The 25,673-nt window shown below is 37.9% G+C and overlaps 3 protein-coding genes and 2 pseudogenes across 4 annotated transcripts; 2 read left to right on the top strand and 3 right to left on the bottom strand.

Moving 5' to 3' along the window:
* Nucleotides 1-204: 204 nt before the first annotated feature.
* Nucleotides 205-5,278, bottom strand: LOC113320161 (U5 small nuclear ribonucleoprotein 40 kDa protein-like). Its single transcript, XM_026568097.1, has 7 exons — nucleotides 5,085-5,278; nucleotides 3,800-4,199; nucleotides 3,537-3,693; nucleotides 3,213-3,257; nucleotides 2,084-2,246; nucleotides 1,259-1,629; nucleotides 205-871 (listed from the first exon to the last, which is right to left on the bottom strand). The coding sequence occupies exons 1-7, from the start codon at nucleotides 5,259-5,261 to the stop codon at nucleotides 553-555; spliced, it is 1,632 nt and encodes a 543-aa protein (XP_026423882.1). The 5' UTR covers nucleotides 5,262-5,278; the 3' UTR covers nucleotides 205-552.
* A 2,539-nt stretch (nucleotides 5,279-7,817) lies between these two features.
* Nucleotides 7,818-11,890, bottom strand: LOC113321855 (probable serine/threonine-protein kinase DDB_G0276461). Of its 2 annotated transcripts, none has more exons than XM_026569792.1 (8): nucleotides 11,654-11,890; nucleotides 10,575-11,048; nucleotides 10,271-10,436; nucleotides 10,134-10,184; nucleotides 9,776-9,958; nucleotides 9,545-9,641; nucleotides 8,729-9,432; nucleotides 7,818-8,601 (listed from the first exon to the last, which is right to left on the bottom strand). In XM_026569792.1, exons 2-8 carry the CDS (start codon nucleotides 11,036-11,038, stop codon nucleotides 8,215-8,217), a joined length of 2,052 nt encoding a protein of 683 aa, XP_026425577.1. In that variant the 5' UTR covers nucleotides 11,039-11,048; nucleotides 11,654-11,890; the 3' UTR covers nucleotides 7,818-8,214. The 2 variants fall into 2 exon arrangements, with proteins under 2 accessions (XP_026425577.1, XP_026425576.1); XM_026569791.1 differs by having other exon boundaries at nucleotides 10,575-11,055; nucleotides 11,654-11,889.
* A 1,292-nt stretch (nucleotides 11,891-13,182) lies between these two features.
* Nucleotides 13,183-16,983, top strand: LOC113324399 (annotated as a pseudogene).
* A 199-nt stretch (nucleotides 16,984-17,182) lies between these two features.
* Nucleotides 17,183-20,072, top strand: LOC113322170 (annotated as a pseudogene).
* Nucleotides 20,073-20,121: 49 nt separating this feature from the next.
* On the bottom strand, nucleotides 20,122-25,017 carry LOC113322171 (ribose-phosphate pyrophosphokinase 1-like). The gene is made up of 8 exons (XM_026570205.1): nucleotides 24,629-25,017; nucleotides 22,776-22,949; nucleotides 22,312-22,560; nucleotides 21,816-21,959; nucleotides 21,497-21,664; nucleotides 20,952-21,021; nucleotides 20,744-20,825; nucleotides 20,122-20,613 (listed from the first exon to the last, which is right to left on the bottom strand). Exons 1-8 carry the CDS (start codon nucleotides 24,752-24,754, stop codon nucleotides 20,433-20,435), a joined length of 1,194 nt encoding a protein of 397 aa, XP_026425990.1. The 5' UTR covers nucleotides 24,755-25,017; the 3' UTR covers nucleotides 20,122-20,432.
* Nucleotides 25,018-25,673: the final 656 nt, after the last annotated feature.

Genomic DNA, 25,673 nt, shown 5'->3' with positions numbered 1-25,673 from the left:
TTCATTTCCAACTGAGGGTGCCCGCTGACTTAATTTTGCATACAAAGAGGTAGTAACATGTCATACTCTTATCTTGTGTGTGTGCCTCAACCCACCGTACACCTATGTTAGCATTGGTGTTTTACAAGTCTTTCCTTCTATAGTCGGAAGGAATGCCGATCAACTAATTGATTTCTACGGGAAAAAATATGAAAAATATGAAAAGAAAGAAAGGAGCCATGGTTCCAATGGCTAAAGTTTGTTGACAAGATTCGTACAACATTTTATGTCCCCAGCCAAAAAGGAGAGTAGAAAACTGATGTGAATACGAAAGAGACATAAATGCATGCACAGGATGCAAAACCCCAAAATCCGACTAAGTTACAACTGCCCAAAAAAAAAAAAGAGGACAAAATCCCACTGTTTCTAAGTTACAGGTTAACTGTTGTATAAATACTGGGTTTGGTTTTTCTCTCTATTTTATGTAACAAACACAGTAGTGTTTCTTCTTCGCCATCCTTTTTTTTTCCCGGGAACAAAATGAGGTGTAAAAAAAGCTACATCTTGCTACTTCTATCCAATCTTATGCAATCCAATATTAAGATCCGAAGATATGGAAATGAGAAGAGGATGAGAATTGTGCCATACTGCTTTAAAGACTCGTTTCTGATGAGCTTTGATAGATTGTGATGGTTTGTTACCTTTAAACCTGATATCAAAGACGTGAATCATTGGATCTGCTGAACCAGAACTTATGTATAAACCGTCAGGAGACCAAGCTTGATTTATCAAAGCTGATTGTGATTCACTGCTTTCTTGTTTCCACCCAAATTCATGAATCTCGGTCTGCCTTAACCTGATATCGTACAGTTGAAGTTGCTTTCCTGGAGCCCTGCAAAGACAGGAAAATCAGTTCAAACTTAAGAAATCAAGTTTACCTCCTATGTTTCTGGCTTACGCGGATTTTAGAAGGCTCACTACTGCTTGGGTAAAGTAGAACCCAACAAAGACTCAAAAGGCTGGAAACAACTCTATGTTTAGTATCATCTAGAGGTAGCACCCACTTTTCTAAAGAACCCGTTCTGTAAAGGGGTGCGGGGTTGTTCAAAACCCAACCTCTGTAAAGAGACACCCTCAGTAATTCTACTAGAGGGTATTTTGGCATCAAAGTTCAATTGAGAGAAATAGCAGGGCACCGAAATACCATTTAAATAGACTTTTTTTTTTTTTTAAATCAATTTTAGTTCAAATGGAAGCTAATTTAGAGTTTGTGACTTACCCAGTTTGTACCATGAAAAGATTGAAATCAGAAGGATTAGGCAAAACGCTCATGCATTTATTTTCTATTTGATGCTTAAAGTAAGTTCTCCCTGTCGCCAGATCGAAACCAATGATTCTCTTGTCGGCTCCAGCAGATAAGATTACTTGCTTGTGCTGCAATCCAGCAACACCCATCACAGCAGAGGAATGCAAGTTCCTGTGCAACGCCTTCGATTTCCATGAGCTTTCACCATCTTTTTCTCTCCAAAGCACCACAGCATGATCAGTCCCACCAGTCGCAAAACATACATCTTCCCATGGCATAAAATTGACACTGTTGATAATGCCCTTGACGTGAGGTTTCTCCTCTAAGAAAGTGACTCTTTTTTTCTGTTAATATAAACACAAATAAATCATGTAAAAATGGAATCCACATGAAGAACTCTAACATCTAGGTACCAATGGCCAAAGATGACTTTGCACCAGCACAACTATGAACTTTGTGTTCACTACTTATTTAAAAGGTGACACAGTTAATATTCATGACTAACAACCTCCAGACTATGCCCATTGGCACAAACTAAGAGAAGGCAAGCAAAAGATCATAATGAAGTGAACTGATTACATGCAACATAATGAACCCACATTTTGTTATCTAGATTTCTAAATCTTCTACGTTTTCGAAGTCAGCTTAACTAACAATCTTTTCTATGTACACATACAAACCCACATATTTTAGCAATCTATAACTTTTAGTTAAGCATCCTGGTAATCCTATAATCACCGAAGAAAAGGTTCAGCCAGCATTTTATATTAACACAATTTGAAATTTTGATCGCACTACCTCTTGAGTTGCATTGAGATTTAAGATTGATATCTGAGAATCCCCGCCATCAGCTGTATAAACAGAAAATAGACTATCTCCTCGTGGATGCCAGGTTATATCTTCAGGCCATCTCCTCTTAGGAGATATACAATCTGTACTACTAAGTAAAGATGCACTGGACCTGCAATTCAAAATTGCCACTAACTCATCACTAGTCAAAAAACTTAGAATCACACTGAAAATAAACATAGAGGTACCAATACCGTATACATAAAGCAAACAAGCAAGCAATTCAAGCGAAGCGGCAAAACTTAAAGCTCTATCCCTCAATTAGCACAAGCGAAGTATTCTTGATTCTCTTACAACTCATCCTTCAACTGATAAAGGCAATAATCGTATACATATCAATATCGACCACAAACGCTGAATCCTTTTAGAGCCTTATCACACCATTAGCATGGGGGCGTGCTGTTGTTCTCTAAAGAATCCTATTCACGTTGAAAATGCTGTTAGTTTCCTTTTACTTACTATCAAAGAGAAAGACAAACAAGGAAGCCAAAAAAGCGAGATGACATTTTTGCGTGGAGCACTCGACATCTCACTCAGCAACATGAGAACTTTCTGAGCTGATTCATTTTGTAAGAAGTCAGTTTGATTGCAAAGCAAGTATCGAACAGATCTGGCAGGGAGAAAAGTTACCGCGTATGTTGTTAACATAATTCCTTATTCCTGTTCTAGAGATTTCTCTGAACTCATATAACAGGTTGAGATAGCTCTAGTTCTTATTTACAACAGATGACGTCTAATTCTCTATTTTACATTCTTGAGGTGTTTATAGGACCTAAACACTACTACAGTTTTCCTTAGTTTTGTCTCATTGAAGGTTTTGGCTCAATGCCAGGATTTTTACCAAAATACTATTAAAAAAAAGACGGAGTTGATAGGAAAATAACAAGTTTTACTATTGTTTGCATATATTTAATAGTTCACCAGGTTGCCATCACACAAGATTTCCGTCTACTAACATTAGCTCAATCATCTATTAATCTTCTGCTAAATACCGCCCTTTTTATTATAATAGCAAATTTGATAATATATTGCAAATAACTAGTGAAGTAGCGAAAAAGAAAAATGCTTGAAATCGTACCCTTTGCCCTGAACTTGCCACAAGTTAACGACCCCATCCAAAGCACTGCAAAAGAAAATTAAGTTCTTTATAAGTGAACACCTAAGAAAAAGGTACTTTTCGATCAAATTATCAAGGGTAACTTAATATAGCATATAAGTTTCAGCATGTAATATATATGACTCATGGGACACATGGGTAAAAAGACAGGAATATGGGTCTATTTTTACAGCATACCCAACTTATAAGTTGAGAAGTTTAGAGTGTCTACAAATACGAAGAAACACAACTTTCTCTAAGAAGCATGCGACACTTTTTAATATTCATTCTTCTTCTTCAGTGTACCTTGTCACAAAGAGCTGATCATTAAACGGATTCAAAACAAGACTTCTCAATTTTCTTTTATGTTGACTAGAGATGTGTAAACCAGATTGACAACGTAGTAGGCATGGAGATTCTGAGCTCTGTATCAAGGGGATCAATTCTGCGTGTTCTTTTTGCTCTGCAATATCATTAACACATCAGATCACCACATATCAAGGGCTGTAAATTTTACATAAAAGAAGAAGCTAAATGCATCAGAGCTAAACAACATGAGCAAACATTACCGAATTTCCTTTTTGTCCCTTTGGATTCAACTACTTCCAGCTCAGAAGATGGCCTACCAATTGTATCTCCTTTTACTTTCCCGTTACTATTAGAATTTGTAGCAACTGATGTACTAGTTCTATTTTCAGAGCGGGCAGAAACTCTTGTGTTGGGTTCTGTGAATTGTACAGGCTGAGCAATTTTGGGACGGACAGCAGGAATGATAAGCTGGGGCTTTGACTGCGTCTGAATGTGTGAATGGCTTTCATCAGTATGGGCTGAGGTCGACGTTTTAGACTCCACCTTCATATTAATATTACCATTTGTCAGTAATTTCCTAGAGCTAACTAAGTTATCCCGGGACCGGAGCTTAGCCAGGGTAGCTTTTGAATCATTTAACTTCTGTTCAGTTTGTTCAAGCTGCAAACCATCAAAAGTTTATAATGAGATAAAGAGTTAACCAACAAAGACAAACAAACTAGAACAGGAATGAATATCAGATAAATACCCCAAATAGCACAAAATTGAGATAGAAACACAACTTATCTGTAGCAGCAAAGAAACTATACCCAAAAGCATAATATAAAGAAGATCCTAGGAGTAATTTGGTATCTAAGAGATAAACCGCTTATGTGATTGATAAAACTACTTGGTACCACTAATTTACAATCTATTAATGTACGAGTGCTAGAAGTTTGGAAGCAAATTCTGTTTATCTCTAACTTACGCTTGAAAACCACGACAATACTCACTAAGGCGTCACTGAGAAATTGAAATTCGGAACCTCGGAAAAGTCCAGAGTTCTTCATGCCAGAATGCACAATTTCTCTGAGGACTAATGAAGGCTGATAATGATGACTGCTAACATGGAAATTACAGCCATTACTGCTTACTATGATAAGATAGACCGCTGTTGGCTTATTTGATGTTTTCTATACTACCACTACTACTACTGCACATGTCAAACCTGTCAATAAGTCCAAATGATACGGTATAGCTAATACCAAAAATGTTATTAGTAATAAATGGTGTCTTTGTTTATCTTCTAATGAAACACAACCCAGTATGTACTAATTCAGTATTCCAGTTTGTGTATGATTCCAAAAAGCACCATTTCTCTTTATCAAATGCAATAACTTCCTATGAAACTTCAAACTTCAAAGAGCATTCTGAAATCCAACTAAAATAGGGTTTTTTTTTTTACCTACAACAAATGATCTAGCAAAGCAATCATTATGAATAAGAATAACACTAAAAGGGAAGAAACTTGAGCAACTTTTTCTCCGAAAGAATCAGAAGCAAAACCTGAGACTTGTAATAAAGTATCTTCTTCTTTAAGTGTTCAACTTCTTTAGTTCTGTGTTCAATAAGGGCAACCAAAGCTTCTTCGTGTTCATCATCTCTTTCATCTTTTGCTCCTCCATTATCTTCCTCAACCAACTCTTCTGTCTCCACTTTGGGTTTCTTAAGAATGGATTTCATTTTTCTTTCCAAACAAAAAATCTCTCTCTTTTATGGGTCCAGATCGTCTGTGCCACTGCTTGGGTATGTCCTATGTGCCACACCAATAGAAACACGGTATTTTTTCTTGGATTTGTAATATCTTCTTTAACTAATTAATTATCTTTCCTAATCGATTAGTGTTGTATAAATAGAAAATCTATTTAGTTAGTCATGGTTAATGAGAGGAATGATGTGGCGTGTTTCTATTGGTATGGCACATAGGGCACACACAAGCAGTGGCAAAGACGATCTCGACCCCTCTTTTATTCTTCAATTCGTTGTTCTCCTTCTAAATATACAAACCCAATTTACAGAAATTTCGTATTTTATTTTCTACCGTATTAAGACTAATGTAAGGAACCCTAGAACTAAAATGGTGCGCAGAAAGTTGCACCGTCTGTAAAACCTAAAAAATCCAAAATCCCGTAAACATAAAAACACTATAAAGAGAAGCCAGAAAGTGAATAAAAGGACCGACGGACAGTTTTTAAGTGTTTAACTACCCACTGGGTGATTTTTGTTTGTTGTCGTCGTCGAGGTTTTAAAAGGAAAGCTGCTATTCTTCGGTTTTTAAGATGATATAGGTAGACGCGCCTAATCTTGCAACTGAAAACAAGGCGTGGCCTAGTGGTGAGGGAAAAAAAAAACAATACAAATTTATCTTTTTATTAACGACAGGACTCCCCCTTGTGAGATTCGCACACACATGATCTTTAAATTGCGAATTGAGCAATCATCAATTTCAAGTGACTTTGCTTCAAACTTTCTAGGAACAACAAGAGACAACAACCTCAACAGCAATGGGAAAAACTCATTCAGAACTACAAAAACCAGCAGCAACAAACTTGGGCAAACAGTGTTATGTGATTAACATTACCAATTGTAATAGTAAATATTTTTCTAGTTAGTTATTTGATTAGGATTAGAGTATATGGTTAGGATTAGTTATTTGAAGTATCTATATATATGGATGTGTTGTAACAGAAGATTGTGTGTGAATTATATTTGTTTTAGAGAAGTTCACTCTTGGGGTTGTTTTCCTTGCAAACAATTATCTTAATCATCTACTTTCGACATTGAACGTTATGATTCTATGGAGAACATAACAAACAGCGTAAGCCACGTAAACGTAGAAACAAAAAGAAGGGTCTGCAGGATACAGTGAGTAAAGATCAGTGCCAAACTCAACCAGAACAACAAGAGTCTAGAACAATAATCGACAGAAAAGATCGCTCTGAGGAATCTCCCATAAATTGGATTAAGGTTGCCAAATTGAGTGTGTATGGTTTTCTAGAGTACCATCTCATTCCAACACGGTCTTGTTGGCTGAAGAGTCTTTCCGACGATTGGGGAACCACTGATGAAGAAATTAAAGTTTGCATTGAAGCTGCCCATCCGGCCGAACAATTCATAATTGAAGTTTGTGGTCGGCATATGGGATACGGGGTTATTTTACGTGACAGAATGAGGAACCCAATAGTTGTTATATCTAAGGTTGCTGATGGTTATGTTTCTTCTTTCTATCACGAGTTGCAAGGCGTGTCTCTAGGTTTGAAGCTTGCCATGAAATATAAAATTTTTGATTTCGATTTTAATTGCGTTTCTGGGTACGTCATGAGGACTTGGAAATGGAAGTATGACTGTGATTGTCCACCAAGAGATAACCCCGGGAATCCCAGAGAGAAAAAGCATTACTGTGTTGAACAGCAAGTATATTAGATGAATTTGGTGAAAGGATGAATGCAGACAAAATCTTACCACTCATTGATGCTTTGTTCGAAGAATTGTTGTCTCCATTGTTATATGATGCTCTGGAGTTTGCTCGTGAAGGTTATCTAGATTTATATCTAAATCCTATTTACTTGTGGAATGCTAAAGCTGTTTGGCATCTAGCAAACTCGGGAATGGACCGAGAACTGAGAATACATGAAATCGAAGAGGATGAAGAAATAGCGGAGATTCTCTACAAAGAAGTTTTCAATCACGGATCTGAGCAGGAGATAATGCCGCTGCAACAACAACGTATGTTGGTGAAAGAACAACTGGGAGCAGCAGAATCTGATTATAAGCAATAGAATCTGGTTGTAGAAGGTGCTTTCCAAGAGCGTTTGTTGGAGACGGTAAAACCTGATCAACAGTTCACTTTGTAATAATTTTATCGGATTCATCATTCTGTGGTAATTTAATCGGTGTTTGGTGCAACTACGTTAAAAGTCTTGTTGCCCATCCTCCCAAGGGAATTTTAGTTGGTTAAATTATGCGGAGCTCAACTTAATCTCAAACATCACTAGTAGTCTGAGACTCTGAATTTCGGTACTAGTGATACGATGCAGTACTTCTTATACTTATATAGAAACAAAAAAAGAAAAACAAAAAAAGAAATAGCCGTCTCTATAATTCATACATACTCTACTCCAATGCAAGAAATAGCCTTCTTAAACTCTAAGCTAACGTAGAAGTTACAACTTACAGCTAATATTAAGTAAAGAAAGCAGAACGAGCAGCAGGAAACAGTGCGAGAGCAACAAAAACAGAGACACCTGAAAACTGAGCAACAATTAAAACAAAAGAAATGCTTATAGCTGCCAGAAAACATTCATAATTACACCCAACAACAACAAAAACAACTCCACCGTAGAAGTGCGATAACACAGTACATTTTGTTGTCTGAGATATATATCAGGGTCCAAACAATACATGCGGACCTCTCTATTTCTTTCCATTTTTCGTTGTCAGGACAAAAACGAAAAACACATAAATGCACCATCCAATCACAAAGAAATTCCTTCAAAAACCAAACAGACTTTCATTCTTTGTGATTGTGTACTCCCTCGGTAATAGTTACTTTTCTCAACCAATTCAAGATCTTATGGTGGTAATAAAAGGGAGTAAATTCACCTTGGCTATATGGTAAAAAAAAGAACGGACTAAATTAGAAACCAGCCCATCCAGCAGGTTGACTAACTTGTTTGTTCTCTGAGGTACTATTCCTTGGATAATCCTCAAAGCGCTGCGAGTTATTCCCTTGACCAGAGGGCGAAGTTCTAGATATATTAGAACTAGTGGGGACTGCAGTGAAATTATCTGTGCCAAAACCCCATGAGTCGGTTGCAGAAGAACTAGCGCCAGGAGAAGATGCTGGTTTGTTTTGATGGCCATTTGTGGTTCGAACTGATTTGCTATTATTTTTACTTAGGAGAGTCTGGGGTTTTGGCTCGTTGGTAAATGGCTTCCATGGCTGCGAATCCAATGTGGGGCTACTCTCAGCAAACATCCCTTCTTGAAGTTCCCATATAGTCCCTTCTTTCTTCTCTCTTTGCTGCGCCATGGAGTTTGAATATATATATATATTAGAGTTTTAACCAACAGAAATACAAGTTGCACCTTCTAGGACGAAAGTGCAGAATAAAAATACTGATAGCCAGATAAATAAGGAAATACAGTACCGGAGGAGTGACTGATTGATTGCTTGCTGGAGAAGTTTGGTACTTTGAAGGATCTCTATTCGGTGACGGAGTCCTAGCAGCAAGGGCTTGTTTCAGTTCTTGGAGCTCCTGTCTCTGAGAACGACAAATAGCAGATAATTTTTCGTATTTGGCAGTTATTTCAGCCTTCTCAAGGTTAGATTGTTGCAACTGTTCCTTCAGCTTATCCACTTCCACCTTCAAAGATTGCTCTTTTGTCGATTCAGAGTTACTACTTCCGGGGTCGAGCTTAGCAGTATCGAAATCAGCAACAAAAGTATCAAAGGTCTCGTTCTGGGAAGTTACTTTATCTGTTTGGGAGACTCCCGTTTTCCCAGAACCACGGTCAGCATCATCAGAGTAAAATTTTATTTCGAAGTCCTTTGAGGGGCTGTCAACTGATTTCCTAATGGAGCTCTCTTGTGAAATCCAGGCAGAACGAGATCGCATATTTAGATCTTTTGGAGGGCTAATCTCAGGGTGGCCACGGTTAGGTTCTTCATCAAATATAGGGCTGCTTTTATCTGTACCAGGTGAAGTTTTCGCGTGTTGAGTAGACCAGAATGCACCCAGCGGAGCCCCACCGCCACCCAAGGTTTGAACTGGTTCTTTGGATGATGGTGGCGGAGGAGGACTCCTTTGAGGCATCGGTGACGGTGAAGACCTCCTTGCAGAATTGGACATGCCTATTTCAAACACGGTTTTTATCAGAATTACTTCACCCAAAAGAAAATGAAATCACATGTAAGTTCCTCACTGAAAAACTGAACCCACGGTGGATCTCAATCTTGTACTCACCGTCAACATCGATGTCTGGCCCCCGCATGTCAACTGGCCTATCCGGTAATGACTTCTTAATCTCTGCGGGTAAAAGCTCATTGACACGAAACCATACCTGCCACCAACAAAAATTTAGGACTTTAGTAAGCAGAAATGAACCTTAGAACAGCTAAGACTACCACTGACACGGACAATCTAGAACTAACCTAGATTCATGGAGATGAATGGCCAATCAAGCAAAGCCCTTGCCTGCGTGATGTCGGGTCTGTCATCTGGAGAAGATTGGAGCATTTCCTTGATTAAATCTGTGACCGAAGAACTGTATTTCGGCATCTCAGGAATACGGTAGTTTCCATTTAATATTTGCAGCTTTGATTCCCCGTCAAACGTGGATTTGAAGTAGCATATTCGGAAGAGAAGACATCCAAGAGCCTGTGCAAAGAGATAATAAGTTACATTACCCATTATATACAAATCAAAAATTCAAATAAAGATATTAAGAACCACCAGAAATTTGCAACTGTCAAATGATGTTAACTGATTTCCTTCAGAGAGAAGGAATAAGCAACATATCTGATCCTAACTAATATTAGGGTATTCAACTTACCCAAATGTCAACTTTCTCGTTTATAAGTTCTTTCCGAAACAGATCCCACATCTGAGATAAAGCAAAAAAGCAATGAGTTACTACACCAATACTTTGATGGTACTGAATTACAAACAGCAAAAGTATTTTCTTTCGACCTCGGGAGCTCTATAGGCAGGAGTAGTGTGCTTCCTGATATTGTCTTCTTCGAGGCCCATCTCTTCAGGTCGTTCAAAGCGTTTGTGATTAGTCGATGTGCTACCAAAGTCACACAACTTCCAAGCTCCATCTTGCCCTAATAGAAGATTCTCAGCTTTCAAGTCTCTGAAAACCAGAACAAATGTGTTACAAAGACCATAGTACATTTGAGGTTCCCAACATAAAAGGAGAGATATTCTATGCACTGTTTTACAGTTCACTTTGTATTAGTACAATCAAATACTAACATAGACGAAAGTTTACCTATGAGCTATAGGTGGTGATTGACAGTGCATTGCAAAAACTGCATTGCACACATCCCTGAAAATTTTAAGAACTGATTTCTCGTCAAAAAAACCAGCACCCCTACTTTCCAGCACACTAACCAGAGATTTCTCGCAGTATTCCATCACAATTAATGCTTCTTTTGTTCTCCCCATATCAAGAATAGTTTGAGCTTGAAGGGATACAACATTAGGGTGCCCTTTGAGTGATTTCATTACCGAGATTTCCTTCACGACCAGATTGACTAGTTCTTGGTCATTGCATATAATGTGTTTCAACGCATACTGCTGCGACGGTTGATTTACGTCACGTGCAAGGTAAACACTAGAGAATCCTCCTTCAGCAATAACATTTCGGATGTTGAGCTTTAGATTGCCAATGTCAACAGTGCGGCCCTCGAGCCCAACTTGTTCCTTCCCCATGAAAGGCTTGAACTTCCACATGACTAAACACCTGCAGGCTGGCAGGACCTTGCTTTGATTAGTTGTTATCTAAGGACTAACAGAGTAATGCTAAAATTCGATTATCTATTGGATATGGTAAATCTTTGACAGGTAGGTCAAGTTTTTTAAATTTAAGAAACTTACAAACAGCAGGACGGCAATGCTGAAATAGTATTACACACAAAGGCATTACATGCAGAATCTAACTAGTCAATCTAATATCCTAGTCAATAGAACATGAATCCTCCCTAGAAATTTGTATGAGATAACAAAGAAACTCATATTCATTCAATCATCAGCATATATATTTATCTATCTAATGAATGCACTACACTTGTCAAACCCCATTTGAAATGCTAAACGCAATAAATAGATTAAAATTCCATTGTACAGATCTGTAATAAAAACAATATCAGCACATTAAAACCTAACTTAAATTCTGGGTTAAGGCTACAAGCTTATTTGAGCATTAAATTCTAAGAACATAACGAGCTACAGCAGATCTAAACAACAACAGTAAAAAGTAACCTAAAATCTATAAAAATTTAACTATCAACCAGAAGCCAATGATAAATTACAAAAAAAACAAGTTTCAATCAGATCAGAATTTGGTACCTGAATGATCCGAGCAAAGGAGAAGAAGAAGTAGAGAGAATAATAATATCTCAAAAACTACAACATACAAGATAGAATGCTTGTTGAAGAGACAAGATCTGAGACGTTTCTCGATCTAAAATGTAGTAATGTTTATTGATTCGTGGCTTTGTGATGAGAAGAATATAAGAGAAATCAGAGAGGACACGCAGGGTATTTCTCTGAGAAAGGGAGAGAGAGATTGGGGAACAATAAGAAATGCGTAATAATAAATTAATAATGATAATAAGGTAATAGAACGAAGAAACCAAGAAATGCATTGAGGTGGAAGTCACATGATTGGTACGTGACATTCTAGCTAAATCGAACTATCTCCACTACTACTACTCCACCTAGGGCTTTCATGGTCGGTTTTGGTTCGGTTTCTAGCCAAATCAAAACCGAAACCAATACTATTGGTTTCTAAAAATCTAAACCAAACCAATCCATTTACCATTGGTTCAGTTTCCAAATGGTTCCAGTTGGTTTCGGTTTGTCCCAGTGGTTTTTGGTTAACCAATAATTATGTAAAATCAAAAAAAAAAAACACAAATTTACAGATATAAAAATCATAGTTGCCGATAGTACTGGTTTACACAAATTTACAGACAAAATAAAAATAAAAAAAATATCAAGAATAGTTAAAGCTTACTCTAATTCTAGAGATCAAAAGAAGATATATAATATATCTTAATTTAGCTATTGACAAATAAAAAAAAAGGAAGACGGGAAGAAAAAAGTCGAGTAGCAGCGGCTGTAGTTGGCGGTGGAGAAGGGAGGCGACTTAGAGAAGGAGAAAGAGAAAGAGGGAGAGTATCATAATGAAATATTAGATTTAGGGTTTCTATTTATCCTCTAAATCAATGGGTAGAATCTAATACTTGTAAATCAACGGTAGAAATTAAGTTTAAAAATTAATCGGTTTTCCAATGGTTTTTGGTTCTGTTTTAGAGATCAAACCAAACCAAAACCAACACTATCGGTTTTTCACTTTCTACATTGTAACCAATCCATTAGAAAATGGTTCGGTTTGGTTTCTTTCTAATTGGTCTGGTTTGGTCCGGTTCCAGTGGAAAACCGAAACCATGTTCATCCCTAACTCCACCTCCCCTTCTGATTTTCTTTTTGGAATTATTGGTGTGAGCCTGTGAGGTGGGGACCGTTTCCCGATTCTGGAACCGAAATTGTGTTTGCGTTGTCTTCTTGTTAACTCAGTCCGTGAATCATTTTTTCCGTAGATTTTGCCCGTATGGCATTCAGAAACCAGTATTGCACCGGAATTTCAAAAGCTTTTCATGTCAGTTCAGCACACTCAAGTTCACAAAAACATGATAATGAAGGGAAACCAGAAAGACTGAAACTTCTTGTTTCCACGCACGTGTAAAAGATAAACTTCGTGAAAAAAGAACCATCTACTTGAACGGGAAGAAAATTGCACCTCTCAGAAGGTAAGAAACATAGAAAAATCTGACTCATGTAATTGGCTATGTCACTTTCCATCTTATTTCTCTTCTTTTCGTTCCACCAATGAGCTTAAATGTTTGTATAGCTCTTCTGAAAACATAAAATCCGGAGTGTCACTGCACATCCAATCCGCATGAATTATAGAGGTTCTAGGTTACATCCCATCAGCTTGACAAACTCTAGATGCATGCATCTACAAAATCAAAGACTGGTTTCAAAAGGGAAGGTTTTCGTCTTTTTTTATCCTAGTGACCATTTCAAAGTCATCATAAATAACAAAATTTTCAATGTAAAAACGAGTTAATGAACAGTGACTTCTTACTGACTCAATTATTCATCCCCATTACCTTTAAAAACTCTCTTGGATTTGAGAGGAATACTTCACATATTAAGATCATGTCTACTTCTGCTACTCGACTTTTTCATTTCCCCTTCCCGTTTTATCTTCTTCTCCTTCTACCAATACTATCAACAGCTCAAAATTACAAAAATGTTACTCTCGGTTCATCTATAACATCTGGTTCTGCCGATCCGTCATGGCCATCACCATCGGGCGACTTTGCATTTGGTTTCCGTCCAATTGAAGACAACAACCGATTCCTACTTGCAATCTGGTTCGACAAAATACCTGATAAAACCGTTGTTTGGTTTGCAGACGGAGAGATACCAATCCCAAAAGGATCAAAAGTTGAGCTAACTACTGACGGCCGGCTCATTCTTAACGATCCTCAAAGCAAATTATTATGGTCTGCTGGACAAGCAAGCGGTGCTACTTATGCAGCCATGCTGGATAGCGGGAACTTCATTCTTGCAAGCAGGGATTCAGCTGATAATTTGTGGGAGAGCTTTAAGAATCCTACAGATACAATCTTACCAACACAAAAATTGGAAGTGGACAGTGTTGTTCATTCGCGTCAGACTAAAACCAATTACTTAAAGGGGAGGTTCAGACTTCGCTTGCTTGGAGATGGAAATCTTGTGCTCAACATTGCTGCCCATCAAAGTTCCAGTGAGGTTCAATATGATGCTTATTATTGGAGTAACACGGTTAATGACAATCGAACAAACGCTGGTTACGAGGCAGTCTTCAACCAAACAGGTTATATTTCTGTTAAGCTAAGGAATGGAAGCGAGGTGCTTCTCCCATCTCAGAACATACCCCCGGCAACTGATGTCTATTACAGGGCGACACTTTCGATGGAGTTTTCACAACGTATTCTCACCCAAAGAGAGAAAACCAAGAGCCACATTGGTCCATTGAGTGGTCGGCTCCTGATGATATTTGCAGAAGTATTGGTGGTGGATTGGGGAGTGGTGCTTGCGGATATAATAGCTATTGTTTACTAACATCTGATCTGAGACCTCGATGTGAATGCCCGCCTAAATTTGTATTTATAGATCCGAATAACAGATATGGAGGTTGTAGACCGGATTTTGTACAAGGATGTCAGTCAGAAGAATGGAAATCAACAACCGATTCATTCGAGTTAGAGACCTTGGAAGACATAAATTGGCCTACTTCTGACTATGAAATGTTGGACTCATTTAGTGAAGAACAATGCAGAACTTCATGCCTGAACGACTGTCTCTGTGATGTAGTAGTTTACTCAGGAGCAAGATGTTGGAAGAAGAAGTTGCCACTCTCAAATGGGAGATTAGAGAGTGGCATGAATGGAAAGGCTCTCATCAAAGTACGGAAAGACGATTCATTACAACTGGGTCCTTACGACCCTCGTTCTTCAGGGAAGAAGAAAGATCGATCTACACTCATCCTGTTTGGATCGTTACTCCTAGGTAGCTCTGTGTTTTTCAATTTCATGTTGTTAGCTGTAATTATTCTGGGACTTCTCTTTTTCAAGGACCGAAAGAATCTGAGAAAAAATAAACAAGATCCAAGTGCCTTGAGATCAAATCTTCGTTCTTTTACATACCAGGAGCTTAAGGAAGCCACAGATGGGTTTAAAGAAGTGCTGGGAAGGGGTGCTTTCGGAATAGTTTATAAAGGAGTGGTGGAAGAAACGGGTTCAAGAAACTATGTTGCTGTGAAGAAATTAGACAAGTTGGTTGAAGAAGGGGAGAAAGAATTCAAAACTGAAGTAAGTGTGATAGGCCAAACCCACCACAAGAATCTTGTACGGCTTCTCGGGTACTGCGAGGAAGGACAGAACCGGATTTTGGTGTATGAGTTCATGAATAACAGCAATTTAGGAGAGCACCTCTTTGGAATTTCAAAGCCTAACTGGAACCAACGAGTCCAGATTGCTTTCGGCATCCCAAGAGGACTAATGTACTTGCATGAAGAGTGCAGCAGCCAGATCATCCATTGTGATGTAAAGCCTCAGAACATACTTCTAGACGATAGTTTTACAGCAAAAATCTCAGACTTTGGATTGGCAAAGCTTCCGATGCATGACCAAACCAGAACTCGGACAGGGGTAAGAGGAACTAGAGGTTATGTTGCACCAGACTGGTTCAGGAACGCGCCAATAACTGTAAAGGTGGATGTTTATAGTTTCGGCATAGTGTTGCTAGAGCTCATTTCTTGCAGGAAGGGCATCGAACTGAAGGTGGGAGGGGAAGAGAGAGCTGTCCTGACAGATTGGGCTTATGATTGTTACACATCAGGTAAATTGAAAGATCTAGTGGAGGATGAGGAGGAGGCAATGAACGACATGAGAAGGCTGGAGAGGATGTTGATGATAGCAATTTGATGTATTCAAGATGAGCCAACATTCAGGCCATCTATGAAGAAGGTGACACTGATGCTTGAAGGAGTGATTGAAGTTTCAGTGCCTCCATCCCCTTATCCCTTCAGCACATCTTCAGGAAATAACACCAAGTTGCTCTAAAGATGCTTGTTCAGGAATCGCTGCTTCTGGATTTCACCAACATTTTCAATAGATTTAAACTGTCTGTTAGCTGTAAGTATTCTTTAGTGACACTACACTGTATATGTCACCAACCTAGAGATTATAATCATAGCATATTTAACTCGAGAAAACCTGAATATTTTTGCCTAGTGAATCAGTGTACCTCTACATATTTGCTCCATTTTCGGTACTTTTTTTACTTCAGATTTGAGTATTTTGCTTTTGAGATAACTGCATCTGAGCTACAAGTTCAGTAGCTGCCCATTCATCCAAAATCTTCAATTGTGGAGGTTGTTGGTTGATGCCATCTCCTTTATTGTCTCTAGCTTGAATCTCAGCTAATATCTATAGTCTTTTTAGTAGTGCGCCCAAAAGTATTAGAATCCCATTCCTTCAAATTAGACTCTAAAGCTTTTAGCTTCAACAAAAGTAATGTACTTGGAGATCCTGCAAAACAAAAACGAATTCCACCAACATTCAAGAAGATCTAGATTAGTAAAATCATGGTCCCCTGTTGTTCTTAATGCTTCTTCTTGACTTTCCACTTGAAGATTCAACACTCTAAATTGGAATTCAAAGTCTAAAGGGGCAAAATCATCTCAGAATGATAGTCTTCTAGAAACATAAAATCGAGCGTGTTGCATATCCAAAGCATGAGTAATAAGGTTTGTAGGTCACACACTCCGTTAATGAAACTACAAATCAAGTCAGGTAGACAAACTTTAGATGCATGCATTAATATACCAGATCAGAGGCATAAAAGATAAAACCTTCTTCGGCTTTTAAATGGGGGAGTATTGAAAGAAAGCTAGACCTTTAGATTTCATAACGAAGGCTGCTCATCGCATCTTACTTATCTGGCCAGAGCCTTTTCATCTAATGTGTTCAACTATTCTCCACTGATGTGTCAGAAATTAAACCACAAGACAAAACAAAAAATTCAATCATGCTGAATTGAAAGATATCTGCCATTGACTAGAATAATTGAGTTTCAACACCGGAAAAGATTTCAAAGTCCTCATCTTTAACGACGTATTCAAAGTCATCGTACATAATGAAGTCGTTAGAATTTTCAACCTAAAAAAAAAACAGTGACTATAAAGACTGACAGTACTCCTCCCATCAACACACACGGCCCTACTGCTTGACTTGTAATTGAGTCCTTGACTGTATTTCATATAGTTTTGAATCTTCTGATATTTAGTATAAAACTGAACTCAATCATTCATCCCGATTAGCTGTAACCTGTAAACGTACCAATTACAAACTCTCATAGATTCAAGAGGAATGAATAACAGATTATGTCTAATTCTGTTAATCACCTTCTTCATTACCCACTCCTGTATTATCTTCTTCTTCTACTCCTACCAGTATTATCCACTGCTCAAAATTACAAAAACATCACTCTGGGTTCATCTATAACATCTGGTTCTGCCGATCCTTCATGGGCATCACCATCTGGCGCCTTTGCTTTTGGTTTCCGTCCAATTGAAGACCACCGATTCCTACTTGCAATCTGGTTTGACAAAGTAGATGATAAAACTGTTGTTTGGTTTGCAAATGGAGACATACAAATCCCAAAAGGATCAAAAGTTGAGCTAACTACTGACGGTCAGCTCATTTTTAATGATCCTCAAGGCAAGATGTTATGGTCAGCTGGGCAACAAGTAAGCGGTGTTACTTATGCAGCGATGCTTGATAGCGGGAATTTCATTCTTGCAAGTAGGAGTTCTGCGGATAATTTGTGGGAGAGCTTCAAGAATCCTACAGATACAATCTTGCCAACACAAAAATTGGAAGTGAACAGCGTAGTGTATTCACGTCTGACTAAAACCAATTACTTAAAGGGAAGGTTCAGACTTCGCTTGCTTGAAGATGGAAATCTTGTACTCAACATTGCTGCCTCTCCAAGTTTGACTGAAGTTCAATATGATGCTTATTATTGGACAAACACTGCTAATAACAATCGAATGAACGCTGGTTACGAGGTAGTCTTCAACCAATCAGGTTATCTTTATGTGAAGGTAAGGAATGGAACCGAGGTGTTTCTCTCATCTCAGAACATCCCCCCCGGAAAGTGATGCCTATTACAGGGCGACACTCGATTTCGATGGAGTTTTCACTCAATATTCTCATCCAAGGAGAAAAAACGTAGAGCAGCGGTGGTCCACTGTGTGGTCGGCTCCTGATGACATCTGCAAAATTGGTGGTGTATTGGGGAGTGGTGCTTGCGGGTATAACAGCTATTGTTTACTAACATCTGATCTGAGACCTCGATGTGAATGCCCGCCTAAATTTGTATTTACAGATCCGAATAACAGATATGGAGGTTGTAGACAAGATTTCGTACAGGGATGTCAGTTAGATGAATGGAAAACAAAAACCGATTCCTTCGAGCTGAAAACCTTGGAAGACATAGATTGGCCTACTTCCGACTACGAAATGTTAGAATCATATAGTGAAGAACAATGCAGAACTTCATGCTTGAATGATTGTCTCTGTGATGTAGCCATTGTCAGAGTAGGAAACTGTTGGAGGAAGAAGTTGCCACTCTCGAATGGGAGATTTAGCAACAGTATGAACGGAAAGGCTCTCATCAAAGTACGGAGAGACAACTCACCAGGACTAGATCCCTACTCTCCTAGTTCTGCAGGCGAGAAAAAAGATCGATCCACGTTCATCCTGGTTGGATCGTTACTCCTAGGTAGCTCTGTGTTTTTCAATTTCATGTTGTTAGCTGTAATATTTCTGGTACTTTTCTTCTTCAAGGACCGCAAGAATATGAGAATAAATAACCAAGATCCAAGTGTCTTAAGATCAAATCTTCGTTCTTTCACCTACCAAGAGCTTAAGGAAGCCACAGATGGGTTTAAGGAAGTGTTAGGGAGGGGTCTTTCGGAATAGTTTATAAAGGAGTGGTGGAAGAAATGGGTTCGAGAAACTATGTTGCTGTGAAGAAATTAGACAAGTTGGTTGAAGAAGGGGAGAAGGAATTCAAAACTGAAGTGAGTGTGATAGGCCAAACCCACCACAAGAATCTTGTACGGCTTCTCGGGTATTCCGAGGAAGGACAGAACCGGATTTTAGTATATGAGTTCATGAATAACAGCAATTTAGGAAAGCACCTCTTTGGAATTTCAAAGCCTAACTGGAACCAACGAGTCCAGATTGCTTTCGGCATCGCAAGAGGACTAATGTACTTGCATGAAGAGTGCAGCAGCCAGATCATCCATTGTGATGTAAAGCCTCAGAACATACTTCTAGATGATAGTTTTACAGCAAAAATTTCAGACTTCGGATTGGCAAAGCTTCTGATGCATGACCAAACCCGAACTTGGACAGGGGTAAGAGGAATTAGAGGTTATGTTGCACCAGACTGGTTCAGGAACACACCAATAACAGTAAAGGTGGATGTTTACAGTTTTGGTGTAGTGTTGCTAGAGCTCATTTCTTGCAGGAAGGGAATCGAACTGGAGCAGGGAGGGGAGGAGAAAGCTCTTCTAACAGATTGGGCTTATGACTGCTATACATCAGGTAAATTGAAAGATTTAGTGGAGGAAGATGAGGAGGCAATGAACGATATGAGAAGGCTTGAGAGGATGGTGATGATAGCAATCTGGTGTATTCAAGATGAACCAACATTCAGGCCATCTATGAAGAAGGTCACACAGATGCTAGAAGGGGTGATTGAAGTTTCAGTGCCTCCATCCCCTTATCCATTTAGCATATCTTCAGGAAATTATACCCAGCTCTAAAGATGCCTGTTCAGGAATTGCTAGTTTTATTTCAGCAAGTATATACAAAAGTTCTAATCCCATCCCGAGTTAGTATTTGAATCAGAATATGAAATCACTCTTAGATCTACACAGGTGAAACCGAGGCCTTCGTCCATGGCTCAGCTTATTGGAACAAAAATTTTAACATCATGTACATGAGCTACAGGTTGTTAGGATGATATGCAATAATATAAGATAAGATGAAGATATGAAATAATACTAGCTTATAAACTTAAGATATGTATGTCAGACTGATATTCATCTATCTATTTTTCCAACAATTATATTTCCCTTTGTCGTGTAACTTCCTCTAAAGAAACAGCATACCTAAACAGTATTATAAGAATCTCATTCCTTTTACTATTTCCTCCTTGAATTGTGAAAGAAAAAGATTCATCTATGAAACAATTAGCACCCTACATAAACAAGACTTGTGTTGTATGTAACTAAACTTTGATTATACCTGATAGGAGATGTTCATAGATGAAAATATTGAGAATCGGCGAATAGCTTGTAAAAGAAAAAAGATGCAAATGCATGGATACTGATAGACATAAATTTGGCATAGCTACGGATGAGAAGACCTGAAACTAAAACCGGCAATCAAGGGGACTGCAACAGAGAATGTTGTGGACGCCAGAAGAAGAGACATCACTTGAACATGCTACTCACAGAGGCATCATCATGAACACGCCATATCGCTTCTCCCAGCAGGTTTGCCACCGAAAGAACCGTCAATTGAGGAAAGTAATTACGCTCTGCTACTGGAATTGTATTTGTTATTATAACCTCTTGGAAGAGTCCACTAGACAACCTCTCAATAGCAGGGGGGCTACAAAGAGAAGATCAAATAGAACGTCAAAATTGGAAAACAGGATGATCCTGATTCAACAAAAATAACAGCACACGATGAGGGAAATCAAAGATTTGGCTGGGGTTAAAATCCGCATAGAGAATAAAACCTGAACACTGCATGTGTACAGCATGCATAAACTGCACTTGCCCCCTCTTGGTGTAATAGAGCAGCGGCATTAGCAATAGTTCCTGAGTTTAGCAAAATGTTAACAATAGTCTGAAGCAAGATATGAGAAAATCAGAAAAATAATCAAATATAGGCATAAGCGTAAGTGACCATTCATGCATCTAAAAGCATTCACAGATCAAGCTAACCTGCTGTGTCAATCATGTCATCCACCATAACCGCAACCTTTCCCTTAACATCACCTATTAAATTCATGACCTGCACAGTCAGAATTGAGTGACTTCAGTCCCACAAGTTCCTTACCATCTGTTTCCCGGTTGACCATTTAACCACCAGGAATAAATTTATTAACAATGTCACTGTAACTGTGCAACATTTACAGGTAAAAAGAAATGAGACTAAATTATGTACAGGTTCCGCGGCTAACGGGTGCTGGCAAAAGATAATTCCAAACAAGAATAGCTGATTTAAATGTGGTACAGCTTTTATGTCTAGACTCTATAGAGCGGCAAGTACAACTAACAAATTCCATGTTAAGTCACATTAATAAACTAAAGTCTCTAACAATGTTGATTTCACTTTTCAGCTGTAAATTCTTTAGTGACAAAACGCTGTATGTCACCAACCTATAATCTACATAACATATTTAACTTGAGAAAACCAGAATTTGTTGAAAGTATTCAAAAACTAACCCTTCTAACAAAAATAAAATAGTCCTGAAAAGTTAACTTACTTCAGAAACATTATGTCCATGACGTCTTTTATCTACAATTGCTAATGGAGCATCAGATAACTTCTTTGCAAAACCACGCGCTCGGGCCACACCGCCAACATCAGGAGAAACAACCACCAAATCATTCGCAGAAATCATCTTACTTGCCAAGTAATCCAGGATCACAGGCTACATCAAGAAGGAAAGAAGTTTGTAACCAAGGGGATCTATTACTAATCTAAAGTTTGTTTTGAACGCATTGACAAACTGAATAAGACTAAGACGAAGTATCTTCTCTCAGAAGAAAAAGAAAAAAAAAAGGACAGGAAAATCAATGTACCTCTCCTAATACATGATCAATTGGAATGTCAAAATACCCCAAAGACTGTCCGGAGTGGATATCACAAGCAAGGACACGGCTGGCACCTGCTTTGGTAATTAGATTTGCAACAAGTTTTGCAGCAATGGATTCTCGCCCTTGGGTCTGAAAAAATCGGATGCAGACTAAGTGTAAAAACAGACAGTTACCAGAAACACAAGACGTCCTGGAACTCCAGGAGAATAAACTCTTCTCGTCAAGAAGAATTGCCATGCTTTCACTGAAATGCTAACAAAGAATTTCTGTATATAAAAGGATCAAGGCCATAAGATAATGGTATAACAATTGATCTAGCTGGATGCTTTATCTAAAAGATAATCCTCCAAAATTTTCTTTACATGGTTGAAGGAAACAGTTCAAAACATGCTTCTGTGTCTTTTCAGTTGTAGAAGATCAAACCAAAACTTAGCTTTCTTTACAAAAGCTTGCAAATACCTAAAAGGAAAAAAAGCCTTACCTTTCTATCTGCTCTAGCATATCCAAAATATGGAATTACAGCTGTAATACTCCTGGCTGATGCCCTTCGACAAGCATCTATCATTATAAGAAGTTCCGCGAGATTCTCATTTACCGGAGGGCATGTGGGCTGAACCAGGAAAACATCACATCCCCTTACGCTCTCTTCCAGCTGAACATAAACTTCACCATCTGCAAATCGCTTTATCTTGATTTTTCCAAGGTCTAGACCCATGTAACATGCAACTTCCTAATAAACAAAAGCATTTTGATTAGTTTGCACATGAAATCAAAATATTTATCAGTCCAAACTCTGAAGGCTTTCTTTTTTAATTATATATAAAGAAAAAGGGTTAAAGGATAGAGAAATATCCATCCCACTGTCCACTTAACTAAACTCAAAGTTCTACTACTGGGTGAAAATCACAAATTCTAGCTGAAGTGAAAAATGGAAGAAAAGTGAACCTGTGAAAGTAAAGGATTTGCTGTGCCGGAGAATATGCGCAACCTCTGAACAGGTTTCTGTATAATCTCTTGCTCCTGGCGTATACCTAAGAAGTCGGCAACATTTTGATTTCGGGGCACTGATGCAGATACATGTCCATTGGACACTTGATATGACTTTGCCAACTTGCACTCCTGTCGAGGGAAAGAAAACCAACATATATGAAGATGCATGCAGCTGTACCTGGCTTTCAGATTTTCATAATATATAACATACCACTGATCAGGTGCTACAGCCATGGAAAAACAGACCAGAGAAGGACTCGAATTAATTATAACTAACACCATTGAAAGCCAAATAACTGATAGGTGACATCATGATGATACCTCGGGGATGTATATGAATGCTGGTACAATCAATCCCACAATGATTAAAAAGTTCCAGTGTCAATCAGAACAAGTAAACACGATAGGCATTTTCCTTCTTCGTTGCAAAAGCACACACTTCAGATTTATTTATTTATTATTATTTTCTCCCTTATGTGTCACACGTGCAGGGTATAGAATCAAAAAGTACCGTCAGTTCAATAAATCTTTATTAAATATCAAGTGTTATAACTATAACCATTTTTGTAGGAGAAACCTAATGCTCCAGCTTGACAACATTAACTCCGTAAAGTAACTGTCCTAACGGGAACCAGCATAATGCTATACTACTAAAAGTTCCTCTCGGGTTGCTCCAGTGTCGTGTTAGGGTGTCATGAACAGGCAGGCAGACAAGTTGACAATAGACACCTCTGGGGTAAAGTGTAAACAGTAAAAAGTAATTACAGGTAAACAGTAAGTAGTAAAAGTGAAAAAAATGAAGGATTACGAGACAATTCCATCTTACCCTTACCTCTTTAATCAATAGACAATAGATCATTGAAAATTAAAACAGTTTAAAACAAGGATCACCGGTGAATTTTTAATCAAGGGATCGGTCAAAAATATCCCGCAAAGGGGGAGACCCTTAAAATTAATTCAATTTGCTTTTTCAGTGTCATCTTAAGAGTCCAAGAAGAGTCTTCTTTAATATTCCATACATCACTCAACCAAGAGAATTCTTTATATTCTTCTAAACTTTAAAGTGATTCAATCCCCGGGATTACTCCAATCTATTAACTTAAGACAATAGGCAGTCATAATCAAAACTTCTACTAAACTTTCAAAACCCAAACCCACCTAAATATCTAGACTTTCCCTAACTGTATTTCATTTGATGCAAAACAAACTTTCAACATCAAAACCCACCTAATCCAATGATTTTAGCCAATTTCTAAAAAAACAAATTACCAGATTCAAAATAGCAGCCTTCTCCAAGACAATGTAAAAATCGAATTGGTTAGCTACTGGCTTAGTTAACATTTTGGCAAGTAAATATAATCTAGCAGGGAATCTACTTGTTTATGATGTCAATATACAGAATTTCGATCAATTAGTCACTTCCCTATTCACTTCAGGGAGGTTAACCTCCCCGACACTAAAAAAACAACTTTACCAGAACTGAAATACACTATACATGGAAATGGATGACCAACAAACTTTCTGTAAATTTTGACAGTTTTCCACCTCACGTGGCAGATGGATTTGTTAGGTTAAAAATCTACCAGGAATGATTATTAATTTAGCCTGTTTAACACGTGGTGGTTTTTACTCCGAAACATCAAATACAAAATTACGGGGAGAATCGTTCGTTCCCCAAATTACTGTGACACGAAAATAACCTAATTAACTCAAATGAAAAGAAAAATAAAAAAAAATTGAAAGAACTTTAAAGAAATTAATCACCGAACAAATCAACCACAAACAAAATAGTAAAATGAAAATCTCACCGTAGATGAGAATTGCTTGCTTCTGCACCCTAATACTCGAAACCTCCTGGGAAGATTCTCCAAACTTCTTTGTAAAAGAGAACTACGAAGCTCAAATGAGGTTGAAGAAAATGTATTTGTCGCCATTATCCAAGAAGAGATAAACAAACTAAAGAAAATAGAGAAATGGATACAAAGATTTAGGGTTTTTGATGAATGAATAAGTTATTAGTATATTAGGGATTACAGCGATGAGAAAAAAAATCCCAAAGATTCAGGAGATGAAGCAAATGACAGTTTGTTTCTCTCTCTATTTCTAGTTTTTTCTTCCTTCTCTCTCCCTCTAGAAATGGTAACTAGCCATTAATCCATACAGAGAAGAAGAGGAAGAAAAGAGAAGACTGACTAAATACTTTGTATACTTTTAGGCGGTTTATTAGCTTTCCTACTTTATATAAAGAGGAATTATGAATTTACTAAAGTGGTCTTCATCATTCTCATTTCGGGACGGTAATCGGTGTTTTATGTACCTGGGCTAATTAGTGTATCGGAGATTTATGGTATAATAAATGGTCATGTGATTAGCCTAATGTTTACTGTCCGAGACATTTTTTTTTTTCCTTTTTTTTTTTTTTGGTCAATCACTATTTCGATTTATTCATATCAAAATTGTGATCACAAATTTGGTTAAAAAGACCAAAATTTACAATTTTTGGATGAAAAAGACATGTGAAATTTGATACTATTTAAATGGACAAGAATGTAAAAATAGTCAGGATATTAACAGTTTAATCCTACCCATTTTGAAATACTTTTTCTTATTTTAAATTTACATCAGGATGCATCCAGTTTCATCCTAACTCTTTTTTAAGTTTAAGCCAGGATGAATCCAGTTTCATTCTTGCTATTTTTTTGGTGTCCATTTCACTCATACTAATTTTTACTCGTCCATTTACCATGTTTTAAAAATATTTGGACAAACGACCCATTTTGCGAATTCTGATTGCATGGTCGTTTACAAGAATAACAAAAACATCAAAATACAAAATAATCAAAACCCTAATAT

Source organism: Papaver somniferum, chromosome 11 (genome assembly GCF_003573695.1).
Source record: "Papaver somniferum cultivar HN1 chromosome 11, ASM357369v1, whole genome shotgun sequence".
NCBI lineage: Eukaryota > Viridiplantae > Streptophyta > Magnoliopsida > Ranunculales > Papaveraceae > Papaver > Papaver somniferum.
The sequence above is the reverse complement of the archived record's forward strand: the minus strand, read 5'-3'. Positions and strand labels throughout refer to the sequence as shown.